The sequence below is a fragment of the Carica papaya genome, chromosome 1 (genome assembly GCF_054855325.1).
Source record: "Carica papaya isolate Zhongbai chromosome 1, ASM5485532v1, whole genome shotgun sequence".
In the NCBI taxonomy this organism is placed as follows: Eukaryota; Viridiplantae; Streptophyta; class Magnoliopsida; order Brassicales; family Caricaceae; genus Carica; species Carica papaya.
The window spans coordinates 29,884,821-29,902,793 of record NC_142309.1 but is presented as its reverse complement, the minus strand read 5'-3'; the positions used below and the strand labels follow the sequence as shown (position 1 = coordinate 29,902,793).

General features: G+C 37.9%; 1 protein-coding gene across 1 annotated transcript; it reads left to right on the top strand.

Annotated features, from left to right (window-relative positions):
• The first annotated feature begins 4,053 nt into the window (after positions 1–4,053).
• On the top strand, positions 4,054–11,843 carry LOC148270545 (uncharacterized). The gene is made up of 2 exons (XM_088210445.1): positions 4,054–6,129; positions 11,622–11,843. Exons 1-2 carry the CDS (start codon positions 4,683–4,685, stop codon positions 11,678–11,680), a joined length of 1,506 nt encoding a protein of 501 aa, XP_088066571.1. The 5' UTR covers positions 4,054–4,682; the 3' UTR covers positions 11,681–11,843.
• The last annotated feature ends 6,130 nt before the right edge of the window (positions 11,844–17,973 follow it).

Below are 17,973 nucleotides of genomic sequence, written 5' to 3'. Positions count from 1 at the left end.
CCGAATACCCAAGATTCCGGGTTTACTTTACATTTCTTTCCAACAATTTTATTTTTAATTTAATTATTGGATTTCCTTTATTTAATTTATATATTTTACGTGTTAATTATTTATTTACAATTTAAAAAAAAAATTACATATTTGATGCACTTATTAGTACTAACACATTTTAAAATTCTCAATTGTCTGATCATAAATAGTTTCAGAATCGTAAAACAAAAGATTATTCGAGACCTACATTGAGATATTGACGGCAATTTTTAAATATCGCACAACAAAATATGATACGATGAGATAAAATGTAATAAAAACAAGAACACAATGAACAAGTTACTTACTCTTAACAATCAAACGAACCCTTTCGTTCTGATATTCTAAATTATTTAATTCGAAATAAATTAAATCTTTTTAAATAAGATTCGAATCTACGGTCAATTTAATTAACAGTCGATCGCGCTACCACTGATTCACTAAGAAACAACGGAAGATTAGATGTCATGGAGTTCAATTCTCGTTTTCAACCTGCGACCAATATGAATTGGCGTAAATTATTTAATTCATTTATGAATAATTAATTTAATTTTTTATTTAAAAAAAGATTAGTTAGGCAACATATTACGTGTTAAACAGGTACATTTTTGGCATGGAGCTGTACTCAATTATTTTGATGATGGCTTTTTACTGGTTAATTAAACAAAATTATACATATATATATATTACAAATAATTATATTGTGTTATAAAGAAATTCAGATTATTAGGTGTTAGGTAATATTTCTTATAGTAATTAATGTTTTTATTCAAGTTGCTTCGTTGACAGCCTCCATTAAAATGTATACTCGTTTACGCTATTGATTTTTGTAAACATATACATGTATATGTATATGTGTGTGTATATATATATATATATTACTTTTTAATTAATTCAAAAGCTTATAGCTGTGGTTTTTCAATCTTATTTTAAATTATATATTACAGCCTGAATATTTAAATAAGAATTATTGAAGTTTGTTGGGTGGAATTAATTAATTGTGTTGAAGTAATTTAATAGTTGGTTTTAATAATTTATAAAAATAAATGAATATATAATTATGGTACTATAATATATAGCCGAATGAATCATGTTATTATTTTATATATGTGTATGTATGTATATATATATATATGTTTCATCAAATGTTGTTGTCAAGTTAAGTTAAACAAAATTGAAATTATAACATAAAATAATTGAAACATTTTTTTTAAAGTTATTTAGTTAAATTCAGTAGTGTAGGTTGAATGAAGACATGATGGGAAAGAAGAAAGAAAGGTGGTAGGCCGTACAATCCTAATAAAATAATATATATATATATATATATACATACATAATGATTCCTCAATAATATATATATTTTTTATTTTAAATATTTGTTAGATGAGAATACCCTTATGGGATTCTGCAATAATTGAAGGATATTCTTTTATCATATATATATATATATATATAATATCTATATATGTGTGTGTGTATATGTAGATGCATATATCCATAACAGTTGTTTGGGTGACATGTAAAAGTGGCCTGCCTGTCTCTCCTTCTTATCAAATAATTTTGTTCTTATCAATTTATGATAATCAGGATGTGGATAGAATATTCAAATGGATCTCTAAATTTCCTAAATCCAATCATTGTGCTTTCCTATTTACAACTAATCCAATTTTTTAATGTTTATTTATTTCATTAATCAAATTAATTTACTTAAAACATATTTTGATTCATCTAATAAGGATATGATCCCTCGAGAATCGTGTTCATCTTAAATTAAAATTTCAATTTAATCAAATCATCCATGTGTAATCCACGTCGTTAATTGTTCGTTTATATCCATTAATCTTATATTATTTATTTTTTATATATATAAAATATAAGCTATAAATTATTTGTATTATTTATTATTAAATAATAGTAAGTTTACATGCACTATAAAATAATTAATAATCTTTGTTCGTAACGACTTACAGTTGTTCAAATAAAAGAACTGTTTTCCTTAACAGCATAGCAATAGTTATTGTAAATTATTTATCCTAATTATCTCATGTATATAAGATTTCTTATTTTTTTTTTCATTCTCTATCAGATGTTTAATAGACTTCCTCAATTTGTTACTTGGAGTTCTAGAGATATAATTGATTGATTTCTTATTTTCAATACCTTAATAAGATTATTGTATCGAAGTACTATCTCAAATTGAGATTGGTTTCTCGCCTTTATAACTTTGACAACGATTTGTTTAATGAGTTGAATTTTTTAGTATGTTGCCATATAAGTGATCGTTTAATAAAGTTACAAATTTATTATAGTATCTGTGTTTGTCTTTTGAATTCTCATTTAAGTAAAGATCTAAAAAATTATAAATGAAAATGTAGCACCCGGAAAGGAGGAGAAAAAAAAAAAAAAAAAAAAAAAAAAAAAGGACGGCCACGTCAGCAGCCACGTCAGCAGGCCCAGTCAGCAGTCCCGGCCAACCAGGGCCTGCCACGTGGCAAGACCGCGTCACTCCAAAAGGAGCCACGCTGGCGATCCGCGTGGGTGCGATCCGACGGCCCAGATCAATCACGCGATCGGACGGCCCAGATTCAATCGCACGGACGGCCCAGATTCAATCAAAAACGAACGGCCCAGATTAAAACAAAATGAACGGCTGTGATCAAAAGGCAAGGGGTTATAAATAGAACCTCCACACCAGACCACAAACCCTAGCCGCCAGCCGCTCGCCGGAGAAGACGAACCAGAGGCCGACCGCCGCCACCCGCCGCCACTCGCCGCCGCACCGGGGAAATTTCCGACCGCCGATCGAGGTAAATTTCATACCCCCGACTCGTTTTTCCCCACTGATTCCTCCTATGGCCAAATCGAAGCCGAAATCCCGGCCAAACGGCCGGAATACGCGGCTGAAGCCCAGCGGCACCGCCGCGCCCCCTCTCGGTTTTTGCCTCCGACGAGGCCCTTCCCGGCCTCCGTTCGATGCAATTTTTATATCACCGTGATCACCATTCTTTTCTCTACAGGTTGACCGAAGCCAAATCACCAAAACACGAACTTCGCTGGAGAGTCGCCGTACCCGAGAGCGCCGCCGCCGGTAAGCTCCGTTTTTCCGTGATTTTTTGGCCCCCCGAGGGCCCTAGGGTTGTTTTCTGACAAGAACCAATGCGAGTGTGGCCGAATTCGGCCAAAAACGGCCGAAAACAGTCAACCCGAGGCGACTCGCCGCCGCCAGCGGCGGCGCCGTCGCCGGAGCACGGCGGAGCCGCCGTGCCGGAGTTGCGATTTGGGCCGAAAGAGGCCCTGGGCCTAATTTGGATTTTTTTGGAACCCGTGCAGGTACTGTGAGCGTGTTTCAGTTCCCCGGGAAAAATTCAGGGGAAAATTAGGGACAGCCTGCAGGCGCACTGTGAATCGTATTCGGATCCCGAAAACAAGTAAGGACCCCTCACCTTATTTCCTATCACGGTATTAAAGTTCAAAATGATAAAACGGTATTTCTTGAATTAATGCATGTGTGAAATTGCTTAAGGTAGCTAATGGAGCCCGAGTCTAGTGTGATTGGTGGTTTACTGTTATTTGGCCTGTTTACAGCTTTAAATGCAGAATGAGGTTTGATGTGTTCATTTTACAGATTTGTGTGCATGTACTACGTTTTTATTAATTATGGGTTGAATGACTGAAAAACTGATACTGTATGTTGTCTGTTTGGTATGAATTACGATTTGCTTGTTTAAATGTGAATTGATGATGCTGATTGAGGAAAAGGAAAAATGAAAGATTGTGTAAACTGATAATTGTATTATGGGGGTCAGCCTGACTAGATATCCTGGGAGATGGTGGACGGACCGGGTCCGTAGGGAACCCTACCGGGATTGTGGTCTCACATGTCGGACGGGGTATGGAGATCTTATGGTTTTGGCGCCCATACCGGACGGGGTATGGGGACGGCCCGTTTCACCCTCATACCGGACGGGGTATTGAGGTTTATGGTTTTGGCGCCCATACCGGACGGGGTATGGGGACGGCCCGTTTCACCCTCATACCGGACGGGGTATTGAGGTTCATGGTTTTGGCGCCCATACCGGACGGGGTATGGGGACGGCCCTGGAAACTGATTATGAATGTTAAAGGTTAACGGGTAGCGGAACCCCTATGGACCCCCACGGATACTAGTAGGCTGGTAAATGAGAAAAAGATATGTTGTACAATGATTGAATTACAAGAGGCGTGATAAGTGTTATGTTTTACAGCTTAGATTATTCAATGATTATGATAATGTTATTGTTTTTCTCATATTGTTTTCATAAATTCCACCAAGGTAAGTGGATGGTCAAAGTTTTATTATTGATAAAAGGTTTTGTTGTTAATAAACGAGTTTATTGTAAATTATGCTCCATTGGTCTTTTTGTGGTTTTTTACCCACCTTTATCTCCGTGACGGTGAGATATCGTGATGTTCTTACTCGGCTAGTGTAGCTCACTCCTTAATTAACCATTTCAGATCAGGAAGACATGGTTCCCGAGCCCGTTCCGCAGGAGGACGACGAAGGGGATGCCTAGAGACTCTGTAGTCATACGCATAGTTTTATTTTCGAGTTTCTTTCTTAGTTAGTTTAATCTTTTATATTTTAAGTACGTTTTTGGTTTTTCGTGTAAGGGATGTTAAATGAAATTTTGATCTCGCTTCCGCATTCGATATATTTAAATACTCATTTCATTTTAATATTTTCCGGGGTCGTTACAGTTGGTATCAGAGCCGCATTTCCTCGGACCCATCCCTTACACTATAGTCCTTTAAAGAAATACTCACCGATTGGTCGTTACTCAACCATTCCTTGTAAATGCAGGTACACAGAAATGAGGAGAGGAAGGCCCCCACTAAACCGAGCGGCCCAAGATAATTCGCTTCGGGAGGATTTGGACAGATTATATGAGATGGTGGAAGCTCTCGTAGCTGCTCAGCGAAGGCAAGAGGAGAGAAGGGAGTTACCCGGACCTCCTCCGCTAGCGCAGGTTGAGCCCCCGTTACAGCAGGCTGATCCCGAGCCACCCCGGCAGGAGCCTGTTCCTCCACAGTACCACCCGGCACCACAGCCGCGGTACGACCCGGTACCACAGCCACGGTACCAACAGGTACCGCCACAGCACATTCCAGTGCCCCCACCCCATCAGCAGGCGCCACCACAGGGTCCCCCAGTTCACCCTCAGCCGGCCCCAGTTCCTTTACCTCGGGACCCCGCTCCCTCCTTGATCGACCCTGGCTTCATAGAGAGGTACAGGAGACTGAACCCTTCTACTTTTTCGGGGGAATCCTCTTTTGAAGAGGCCCAATACTGGTTGGCGGAGACTGAGCGAGCCTTTGAGACCTTGGGAGTAATTCCTGAGCAGAGGGCTGCCATTGCCTCCTACATGCTGGTAGGGGAAGCAGTACGCTGGTGGGAGCTCAAGCGGGCCACCCTGCCTGTACCAGTTACTTGGGAGCAGTTCCTAGCGGCTTTCCATGCGGAGTATCTCCCTAAGCACATCCAACATTTAAAGGAAATTGAATTTGCTCAGTTGGTCCAGGGTAATATGACAGTGTCGGAGTATGCCCGCAAGTTCCTGGAGCTGGGCCGACATGCCCCGGAGACATTGTTGGATGAGGGCCGAAAGGCCAGGAAATTCCAGTGGGGTCTCCGCCCGGCGATCAGACAGCACTTGTTGGTGATGGAGCTCGAGACATATTCGGCAGTCCTGGCAAAGGCGCAGATCATAGAAAGGAGCTTCGACACCCGCCCTCAGCTAGCGGGAAGTTCCCGACCTTCAGCCCCGCTCCGCAGGCCAGCGCCTACCATGCCGGTCCAACCCAGCAAGAGACCCAGGCCTGCCGCTCAGGGCCCTCCTCAGGCTATGGGGGCAGCTCGTGGGAAGATCTGCCAGTACTGCGGCAGGGATCATGGGGACCGACCCTGCTACCGCCTCAACAACACCTGTCGCATATGCGGCAGTACCCAGCACTATGCGAGGGAGTGTCCTAGGAACCAGAATCAAGGGAGGCCTCCAATCCAGGGCAGAGTTTACAACCTTACCCAGAAGGATGCCGATGCAGACCCGGACGTGGTACATGGTATGTATACTATCTCTGGCCACATTGCTCATATTTTGTTTGATACTGGTGCATCACATTCTTTTATTTCACATGTTCTTGCTTCCAAAATTTGTGTACCACCTGATAGACTTGATTCATTATTGTTTGTATCTACCGTTGGGGGGGAGACATTACTAGGAGAGGTTGTCTACAGGGCATGTGCCGTGGAGATAGCAGATAGGAAATTGAGGGTAGACCTGATAGGGTTAGACACAGGGGATTTTGATGTAATCCTAGGAATGGATTGGCTGGCGGCGTATCACGCCACCATAGACTGCTTTAATAAAAAGATTGTATTTAATCCTCCCAACGAGGAACCATTCACAAGTTAATAAAATTATCGGTACTGATTCTCCCTAATGACAAATTCTTTTCTTCTTAATTCCCAGTGCGTTGATATTGTATTTTCCCTAACTAGGTAAACCCAAGAAGGAAGTTTGTATCCAAGAGATTCCAGTAGTCCGAGACTTTCCAGACGTATTTCCGGATGAACTGCCCGGTCTACCAGGGGACAGAGAGGTCGAGTTCACCATAGACTTACAGCCAGGAACCCAACCCATCTCGGTAGCTCCTTACCGAATGAGCCGCATCGAGATGGAAGAGCTAAGGAAACAAATCACTGAGCTACAAAACAGTGGCTTCATTAGACACAGCATTTCCCCATGGGGTGCCGGGGTTACTTTTGCAAAGAAAGGAGATGGAACGTTGAGACTGTGTATTGATTATAGAAGGATAAACAAGGTAACAATTAAAAACAAGTACCCTCTCCCCCGGATTGATGACCTTTTCGATCAGTTGCAGGGTGCACAGGTCTTTTCTAAAATAGATCTACGATCAGGTTACCATCAGGTAAAAGTGAGAGCAGAAGACATCCCCAAGACGGCATTCCGAACCAGGTACGGACACTATGAGTTCCTGGTTATGCCGTTTGGGCTAACCAACGCCCCGGCCATCTTTATGGATCTAATGAACAGAATCTTCAGAGAGTTCTTGGATAAATTTGTCATCGTGTTCATCGATGATATCTTAGTCTACTCAAAAAGTAGAGAAGAACATGCTCATCATCTTGCCCAAGTCCTCCAGGTACTCAGGGAAAAGAAGTTGTATGCAAAGTTGAGCAAGTGTGGATTTTGGCTCGAGCAAACCGCCTTCCTAGGACATGTTATATCGAAGGAAGGGGTGTCGGTGAACCCCGAAAAGGTTGAAGCGGTACTTGGTTGGGAAAGGCTGACAACAGTTAAGGAAATTCGCAGTTTCCTAGGGATGGCGGGTTATTACCGCCGGTTTGTCGAAGGGTTCTCCAGTCTAGCGGCCCCTCTAACCCGACTCACAAAGAAGAATGCAAAGTTTGATTGGAATGAGAACTGCGAAAGGAGTTTTTCAGAGTTGAAGAAGCGACTGACTACTGCACCCGTGCTGGCTCTACCGAGTGGACCAGGAGGGTATACAGTTTATAGTGATGCCTCCTATCTGGGCCTGGGTTGTGTCCTGATGCAGCATGGAAAGGTTATAGCATATGGGTCTAGACAGCTAAAGAATCATGAGAAGAACTATCCTACCCATGATTTGGAGCTTGCCGCAATCATACACGCCTTGAAAATCTGGCGCCATTATTTGTATGGAGAGACCTTTCAGATCTACACCGATCATAAGAGCTTGAAGCACATCTTCACTAAGAAGGATCTCAACATGCGTCAGAGAAGGTGGATGGAACTCCTCAAGGACTATGATTGTGACATCCTATACCATCCAGGTAAGGGCAACGTAGTAGCCGATGCCCTCAGTAGGAAGAGTGCAGGCACCCTAGCCCATCTGATGGTTTCGGAATGCAGGTCCATTGGGGCTACGCAGCAGGTTCGACTGCAAGATCTGAAGAGGGCCACATGTTTGAGCCACCTAGCAGTCCAACCCGAGCTAATCCAAAGAATAAAGGAAGCCCAGTCAATCGACTCCGCCCTAGTAAACCGCAAGAAGGATGCAGAACAGGGAGTGAACTCAGAATTTCAGATCTCTGCCGACGGATTGATTCGTTTCAAGGACAGAATGTGTGTCCCAGACGACAATGAATTAAAAAGAGACATCATGACAGAGTCCCATAATTCAAGGTTCGCCATGCATCCAGGAAGTACAAAAATGTACCAAACTATGCGACCCCGATTCTGGTGGAATGGGATGAAGAGAGATATAGCCGACTTTGTATCTAAGTGCTTGGTATGTCAGCAGGTCAAAGCAGAACATCAACGCCCAGGGGGGTTGCTTCAGCCTTTACCGATTCCAGAATGGAAGTGGGAACACATCACCATGGACTTCGTATCGGGACTACCCAAGGCACGATCGGGACACGATGCCATATGGGTAATTGTTGACCGACTCACTAAGTCTTCCCACTTCCTGGCCATCAGAATGACTGATTCGTTGGACAAGTTGGCAAGAATGTATGTCCGGGAAATAGTCAGACTGCATGGGGTCCCAGTAACAGTGGTATCCGACAGGGATCCCAGATTCACTTCTCGGTTTTGGAATAGTTTCCAGCAAGCTATGGGAACAAAGCTGTCCCTCAGTACTGCCTTCCACCCCCAAACCGATGGACAATCAGAGAGGACAATCCGTACGCTGGAGGATATGCTCCGAGCTTGTGTCCTTGACTCCGGAGGCCATTGGGACGACCATCTACCCCTGATAGAGTTTGCCTACAACAACAGTTACCAAGCAAGCATCGGCATGGCCCCATACGAGGCGCTTTACGGGCGTCCGTGCAGGTCACCGATTTGTTGGGAGGAAGTGGGCGATAGAAGATTGTTTGGCCCGGATTTAGTGGAAGAAACCACGTCCAAGATAGTTAAGATCAAGAAGAACATCCAGACAGCTCAGAGTAGGCAAAAGAGCTATGCTGATACCCGAAGGAGGGACCTGGCCTTTGAGAAAGGTGACCGGGTGTTTCTTAAAGTCACCCCCTTCAAGGGAATTAGTAGGTTCGGCAGAAGGGGAAAATTAAACCCCAGATACATTGGACCCTTTGAAATCTTAGACAAGATTGGTACCACCGCCTACAGACTTGCACTGCCCCCTGAGCTCTCCCGGGTTCACAATGTGTTTCATGTGTCTATGCTGCGCAAGTACAATCCGGACCCTTCTCATGTCGTGGCTCATGAACCGCTCTCACTCCGAGAGGACTTGTCTTATGAAGAAGTACCGGTCAGTATCACGGACCGAGAAAGCAGAATACTCCGTAACCGGGAAATATCATTTGTAAAAGTCTTGTGGCAGAACCACACGCCTAGGGAGGCGACTTGGGAGCTGGAATCAGAATTTAGGGCCCAATATCCTCATCTGTTTGATCAAGAGTAATGAGGCAAATTTGGGGACCAAATTTCTTTATGGGGGGGAGAGTTGTAGCACCCGGAAAGGAGGAGAAAAAAAAAAAAAAAAAAAAAAGGGGCGGCCACGTCAGCAGCCACGTCAGCAGTCCCGGCCAACCAGGGCCTGCCACGTGGCAAGACCGCGTCACTCCAAAAGGAGCCACGCTGGCGATCCGCGTGGGTGCGATCCGACGGCCCAGATCAATCACGCGATCAGACGGCCCAGATTCAATCGCACGGACGGCCCAGATTCAATCAAAAACGAACGGCCCAGATTAAAACAAAATGAACGGCTGTGATCAAAAGGCAAGGGGTTATAAATAGAACCTCCACACCAGACCACAAACCCTAGCCGCCAGCCGCTCGCCGGAGAAGACGAACCAGAGGCCGACCGCCGCCACCCGCCGCCACTCGCCGCCGCACCGGGGAAATTTCCGACCGCCGATCGAGGTAAATTTCATACCCCCGACTCGTTTTTCCCCACTGATTCCTCCTATGGCCAAATCGAAGCCGAAATCCCGGCCAAACGGCCGGAATACGCGGCTGAAGCCCAGCGGCACCGCCGCGCCCCCTCTCGGTTTTTGCCTCCGACGAGGCCCTTCCCGGCCTCCGTTCGATGCAATTTTTATATCACCGTGATCACCATTCTTTTCTCTACAGGTTGACCGAAGCCAAATCACCAAAACACGAACTTCGCCGGAGAGTCGCCGTACCCGAGAGCGCCGCCGCCGGTAAGCTCCGTTTTTCTGTGATTTTTTGGCCCCCCGAGGGCCCTAGGGTTGTTTTCTGACAAGGACCAATGCGAGTGTGGCCGAATTCGGCCAAAAACGGCCGAAAACAGTCAACCCGAGGCGACTCGCCGCCGCCAGCGGAGCCGCCGTGCCGGAGTTGCGATTTGGGCCGAAAGAGGCCCTGGGCCTAATTTGGATTTTTTTGGAACCCGTGCAGGTACTGTGAGCGTGTTTCAGTTCCCCGGGAAAAATTCAGGGGAAAATTAGGGACAGCCTGCAGGCGCACTGTGAATCGTATTCGGATCCCGAAAACAAGTAAGGACCCCTCACCTTATTTCCTATCACGGTATTAAAGTTCAAAATGATAAAACGGTATTTCTTGAATTAATGCATGTGTGAAATTGCTTAAGGTAGCTAATGGAGCCCGAGTCTAGTGTGATTGGTGGTTTACTGTTATTTGGCCTGTTTACAGCTTTAAATGCAGAATGAGGTTTGATGTGTTCATTTTACAGATTTGTGTGCATGTACTACGTTTTTATTAATTATGGGTTGAATGACTGAAAAACTGATACTGTATGTTGTCTATTTGGTATGAATTACGATTTGCTTGTTTAAATGTGAATTGATGATGCTGATTGAGGAAAAGGAAAAATGAAAGATTGTGTAAACTGATAATTGTATTATGGGGGTCAGCCTGACTAGATATCCTGGGAGATGGTGGACGGACCGGGTCCGTAGGGAACCCTACCGGGATTGTGGTCTCACATGCCGGACGGGGTATGGAGATCTTATGGTTTTGGCGCCCATACCGGACGGGGTATGGGGACGGCCCGTTTCACCCTCATACCGGACGGGGTATTGAGGTTTATGGTTTTGGCGCCCATACCGGACGGGGTATGGGGACGGCCCGTTTCACCCTCATACCGGACGGGGTATTGAGGTTCATGGTTTTGGCGCCCATACCGGACGGGGTATGGGGACGGCCCTGGAAACTGATTATGAATGTTAAAGGTTAACGGGTAGCGGAACCCCTATGGACCCCCACGGATACTAGTAGGCTGGTAAATGAGAAAAAGATATGTTGTACAATGATTGAATTACAAGAGGCGTGATAAGTGTTATGTTTTACAGCTTAGATTATTCAATGATTATGATAATGTTATTGTTTTTCTCATATTGTTTTCATAAATTCCACCAAGGTAAGTGGATGGTCAAAGTTTTATTATTGATAAAAGGTTTTGTTGTTAATAAACGAGTTTATTGTAAATTATGCTCCATTGGTCTTTTTGTGGTTTTTTACCCACCTTTATCTCCGTGACGGTGAGATATCGTGATGTTCTTACTGGGCTAGTGTAGCTCACTCCTTAATTAACCATTTCAGATCAGGAAGACATGGTTCCCGAGCCCGTTCCGCAGGAGGACGACGAAGGGGATGCCTAGAGACTCTGTAGTCATACGCATAGTTTTATTTTCGAGTTTCTTTCTTAGTTAGTTTAATCTTTTATATTTTAAGTACGTTTTTGGTTTTTCGTGTAAGGGATGTTAAATGAAATTTTGATCTCGCTTCCGCATTCGATATATTTAAATACTCATTTCATTTTAATATTTTCCGGGGTCGTTACAGAAAACCTCTAATTACATTATTTTTGATGCTGTGACGTCAAAGATAGACATAGTTTTAATAATGATAAGTAACATTATTTATGACATGTTAGAAGGAGCTTATTGAAAGGAAAAAGTTAGAAATATCGATAAATAGGTGACTTTGGCTTTTATTACAGGGAATCACTCTAGTGTTTAAGTGAATATTTTAGAATTATAAAAATGAGAATGGAATAAATGAAGAGAGACAGCCTAAAATATGTATCTAGAGGCTAAAAATCTTCTTTTTTCTAGTTGTTTTATATTATATTTAAGATGTCGTTTCTATTAATGTTTCATAATCTGACTTCACCAAATACTCTACTACGTTCGCTAAATACATGTAATTGAATAATGGATGAACGTAGTATGTTTTCGTACTTTTTTCTTTTGTAAGAAAAGGTCTTCATTTTCGTTTTCGTCCTCAAATCTTATTATTAACCAATCGATGACATTCAGTTTTGTATTTTAGTGTTTAACTACACACACATCTATAATAAGATGATTAACGAAAATAAAAATATAATCTAATCCTTCGTATCATTATCATTAAAAATATTTTTAATACAAATTAAATACGGATCTACACATTAACAACTATTTTATCATTAATTACTAGTACTATTAGATTATTTTATGTTCAAGTTAAGTCACATGTCGAAAACTATATGAAATGAAAATTAAAAAAAGAAAAAGAGTTTCCAATTAACAAATGAAAAAGAAAACTCTTATTAGATTATGAAAATCATTCCATTATCTTAATCCTAAATATTTCCAACAATTAAACCTCATTTTCATTCTCTTCGTATATTTTCAAATATAATTTTTTTTTCGTGTAAATGTTGATATTAATAAATTTTGTTAGATCCCCTCAATTTTATAATATTAATAATTTTTTTTTCAAATAAAATACTATACTAATACAAATTAATAAATTATATTAACTTATTTAGGTATTTGGCAAAAAATATAATTTATAAGTTGCTAAATTTATGATGAAATGAACAAAAATAATTGTCATGCTTCAAATATTATTTGAAGGTATATATTAAAGATAACTACTAAGTCAACATCAGTTTTTATAGAGAAATTATGAAATATTAAAAACAAAAATTAATTTATAATACCATTTTTCTAAGAAAATATTTTTCCAAAACCATAAAATTTTGAGTTAAATACATTAAAAAAAAAAACTAAATCATTATTGAAAAATTTTATAAATTTTTGCTGATAAAAAATATAGTGAAGCAAAAAATATCTCAAAAATTTAATTTTAAAATTTTAATTCTTTTTTTTTTATATACAATTTATAGGATGCTGAAGTTCTTATTAATTTAATTTAATATAATTAGTTAACTAATTAGAGATTAGTACAAAAAATTATAATTAAAGTTAAGTAATTTTGTTACTTTCCTTGTTCACTCTTACATAATTGTGTCCCATCAGACAAAAGCCAGGGAACAATTTAGATTAGATCAACAGCTGATGATGTCTCTTATTATTATTTTATAAATATAAATTTTTAAAAAATTAAAAATTAGAATTTTTTTTTTTTAAAAAGAAGTTTTGATAACGTCCGCAGTCTGTGGAGTTAATAAATGGGTCACAGCCAATCAAACGGCTGTATTGGCATCACCAACTTCCTCCTCCTCGGTGCATGTAACCGTCAATGTTGGCCAGGTGCATCCCTCTTTTTATTATATTCTTTTACAGCCGCATGATGCATGATTGGATTCCGTCATAGTCAACGCCGATTTAATTTCCTTATTTCTTCTTAATATATATATATATACACTAACACATACGAATTATTAGTGGGTTAATATAATCCTCCTTTTATTTTTTTTTATTTCTAAATTTTATAATACAAATTAAAATTACAATTTAATTTTTAAAGATAAATTAATTTAGTTTAATTGATAAAATTTAATTTTTAAATTTAAAAAACGTATTAATTAAACATATATATGTATTAAATTGGCATGTGTACAATATTATTAATTTAGTGTATGTGATTACTAATTTAATTTTTTTTAAAAGTCATTACATATATATATATATGTAATTATTAATTTAAAAAGAAACTTAAAAACCTTAATCATGCCTCTTCCACCTTTATTAATATATATATATATATATATATATACTAACTCAGCAACACATCATGATATACAAACCATATAATACTTAATGTAATTACAATGTCATTATAGCTGTATTCAATTCTTATTTAACGACAAAACCATGGTCATAATTATTTGTGTTTATCAAGAACATTATTGATTTAGATGGGAGCATAAGGGTAAAATTATTTATTTAAAAGACTTTTTTGAGAGTTTTTTCATTATTTTTAGAAAAAATTAAAGTCATGATTACGAGGGTTATAAGTTATATTAGTGTAAAATAAATGATTGCGATAATGGCGTAACGAAAACGAAAAAATAAAATGCATGAATAAAGAATACATTCCAATAAATAGCTTTACCCGTGATACGAAAGTCTAATACCAAAACTAATGAAAGTATAATTAGTTGAGACATTTTCTTTATATTTTTCGCATTTACGAAATTAATTCACCAAAATAACCATGGCCAAATTGCCCATAATAAAGGTCATTCGTGATTCAAAAGATCTTGAATCATCTTCTTAAAAATTTACATTTGATAACATTGAAGAGCTAGGTTCTAATTTCTCTCGGTGATACTTCTTTAACTTTACCAGAAAGAAACAAAAAGAAAAAAGATAGAGAAAAATAACCTACTTCCAAAATGATTTGTCAAATTTTTTTTTTCATGCTGTAGATTTTAAATGAATGTAATTCTCAAATCAAGATCCAACTGAATTATTTTGAATGTAGCAATAGAATAATTTCATCACCCATTTATCGATAGAAAAAAGAATCGAATTTAAAAAATAAAAATAAAAACTACAATTGGCAATTTTTCCAAGCAAATATTTGTATGAATATAACCATAAAAGCTTTATTCTATAACTATAATTTCTTTTTTTTTGTACAAATTATACTTGTTGTGTGCTAATAGCGGGTAAGCTTTTTGGATGATTTCCTAATCATCCTATCTTATACCCATATAAATCTTTCGTATACATCAAATTTTAATACACATTTTGGCAAATAGAAATCCTTTACCAAAAGGTCTTGAAGAAAACCTCTAAATTAGCAGTAAATATACTCTCGCTTAACTCATCATCAATAATAAGAAACAAAACTCCATCAAAAAGGCTAAGCTACCATTTAGGGAAGTGAGCCTTAAATATTTCTTTTAGGTCGAATAAAATTGATCATAAACTGAATGATTTTGTTAGAAGAAAAATAAGTATGACAATGGCACTAAAGGAATTAAGATGTTTGTCATGTCTAATAGATAGAAAAAAGATACAAAATAAGAAATGAAAAAGTAGTACATATCTGGTGGAAGTCGAAATAATTATAATGTAGACAAAGTAAGAGGTGATCTATTGATGATTGGAAGTTAAAAATCTAAGAGAACGAAAGTCAACCTGCCTTGAGAAGTATTTGAGTCAAATTTATGAGAAGATGCATTAAGACAATGCTATTGAGAAGGATAAACCACCTGAAGCAAAAGAAGAAGCAAAATTTGAGACAACAGGTTTTAAAGGGACAAGTTGATAGTTGCAGAGAGTCAAAACTAGTGGTAGTTATATAGGAAGTCCTTACGGAGAGAATAAAAAATTAGGCTTTTTTAATGTAAATATTTTTTTAAAAAAAATTGATAATTAAAACTCTTGGTTTAAGATAAGTTTTAATTTTAAATCATTAAAATTATCACAAAAACTATTACTAAAAAATAACTACTACATATATTCAAAAAAAAAAATTTTGGTAGCGTAATAAGGTAAAACCTTTTAACCAATAATTTTTATTTGTCTAATTTTATTACTTAAACTCAGTAATAAACTAAACGTAACATTTAATAATATTATATAAACTTGTATGTACCAGCATAAGTGATAATGCAATCCAATATTTTTTTAAAATAATGTTTGTCAACTTTTTAGTATGAAATTAGACAAAATCATAGTATTCTATGAGGGAAACATAAATGTATTGTACTATACTTTGTTTCGTACATGAATTGTGACCAAAGAAAGAATTCTACTAGGTAATTGTTCGACGTTAGGTTACAACGACTTGTTCCAAATTTTAATTTTTACAAATAAGGTTAGAACAAACTATACCGTTTGTAGTTTACCCAAGGTTTGAACAAATGTCCCCATTTTGATTCAAAAGTATGTTAATATTTAATGATATATGATTGAAAAGAAGTGTTTAGTAGCTTAGAAAGAAAGAATGGTATTCTAATGTACAATAATACGCGGTTGAAAAAAAGTGTTTGGCGGAGATTTTCAATATTTTTGGTATAGCTTTTTTTCCATGAATTTTGTTTTAAAATAATGGGAAAGAAAGGGATTTGGGTGATTATATATTGACTAATTTACAAGTTAAAAAGAGGGTAAGTAAAACGTGTAGGATTTGTGAAAGTTGACAAGTGAGATTTTAGATAATGTTTGATGAAAGACGTGGAGGATTTATAGACACACATATATGTATGTATATTACTACAAACTTAATGGTTTATATCGTACATTGATGATCAAAGATGCAATTTTGAGGGAATTGAGAATAGACCCAATTAGAGGATGGAAGGGTTCGAGATTTATGGGTGGGTGGGGGGAGGGAAATCCAAAAGTAACGAAAGAGTAAGGGGAGGTTGAGGACAGAATAGGAAAGTAGGAGGAAAGAGGGTGGCCTTTCAGGACTGCGAAGCCGTACCGCCTATCGAAATATTAGGAAACCTGAAAATGACACTACCGGACAAATTTGTTTTTTATTTTTTTTATTTTTTAAAAGACAAGAAGACAGGTGGGATGGGAACAGCCAGTTTTCAGATCAGCAGCGATGCAAACTGTTGATAAGCGAGGCGTATTATATGGTACTGCAAATAAATACAATTTTTTTTTAAAAAAATAAATAAATAAATAAATAAATTAGAGGTGCGTAAAGAACGGGGCCGGGCGAGGAAGCTGCGTGATAATTAATACGCAGTAAAAGGGCGAGGCGCGTGGGAAACGCGCATGTGGAGGTGGGATCCGTTGCCACCTGGCATGGCCCGTACCCATGAGGTGCGTGTCCTCGTTTGTCGATCTATGCCAAGCCTGGTGGGCCCCAGTTTTGCTACCCACTTTCTTGTGGTCCCCCCCAACTCTCACTCATGGAGTCAAGTTTTTTTTTGCCGTTTATTTATTTAAAAATTTGTTCTTATCCTGTTTCTTATCCCAAGCCGGTTTTATTTTTAAAAACCGGTGTAAAAACCGGATCGGATCCAAAAATTAAAATATTGTCATTTTTAAATTAAAATTATAAATAAAATTGAATTGATTATACGTTAAATATAAATAATTAAGTCATAATTAAAATTTAAAATTAAATTAAATATCTTGTTAATGTAATACACATCAAGAATTACTTTTTTTTTTTAAATTTAGTTATATTGAAATTAAGTAATAAAAAAATTGAACTGAACTCAAATAATTTTTACTAATAAAATTAATTCGTTTAAATAAAAATAAATAAATATTACAAAAAATAAATAACTACATAACCCGTTAACAAAATACTTCTACTATTCTATAACTGTTAAATTAAATAAACTCATTACTAATAAACTCTTAAATACATAATAAAATTGTAACAAGTTCAACTAATTCTCTCGATTTTCGTCTCTTATTGTATATTGATTTTAATAATAGCGGTAACACGATGAAGTTTCCATATATATATCTATATGTTTCTTTTTTTCTTTTGTCCGTAACTTGTATCCTTTAATAGTGAAAATTTAAGAAGTTTCATTTTGTGTAAATAACGAATAAAATTTAATATATAATAAATTACGAAATTAATTTTCAATTAGTATTCTTCAAGTTATTTTTCACTATTAGTATATTATTGCAATAATTTTATATATTATTAGAAGATGTTTAAAAGTGTATGGTATAAGTAATTTCACTAGTTTTTTTTTTTTTTGGTTTATTACCATTAATATTATACACAA

Bases quoted from the DNA above. Each gene is read 5' to 3' on its own strand.
- LOC148270545 (XM_088210445.1), top strand. From the start codon at position 4,683: ATGTTAAATGAAATTTTGATCTCGCTTCCGCATTCGATATATTTAAAT. The intron at 6,130-11,621 runs GTATGTATACTA...TAACCATTTCAG, and splicing joins AGACCCGGACGTGGTACATG to ATCAGGAAGACATGGTTCCC.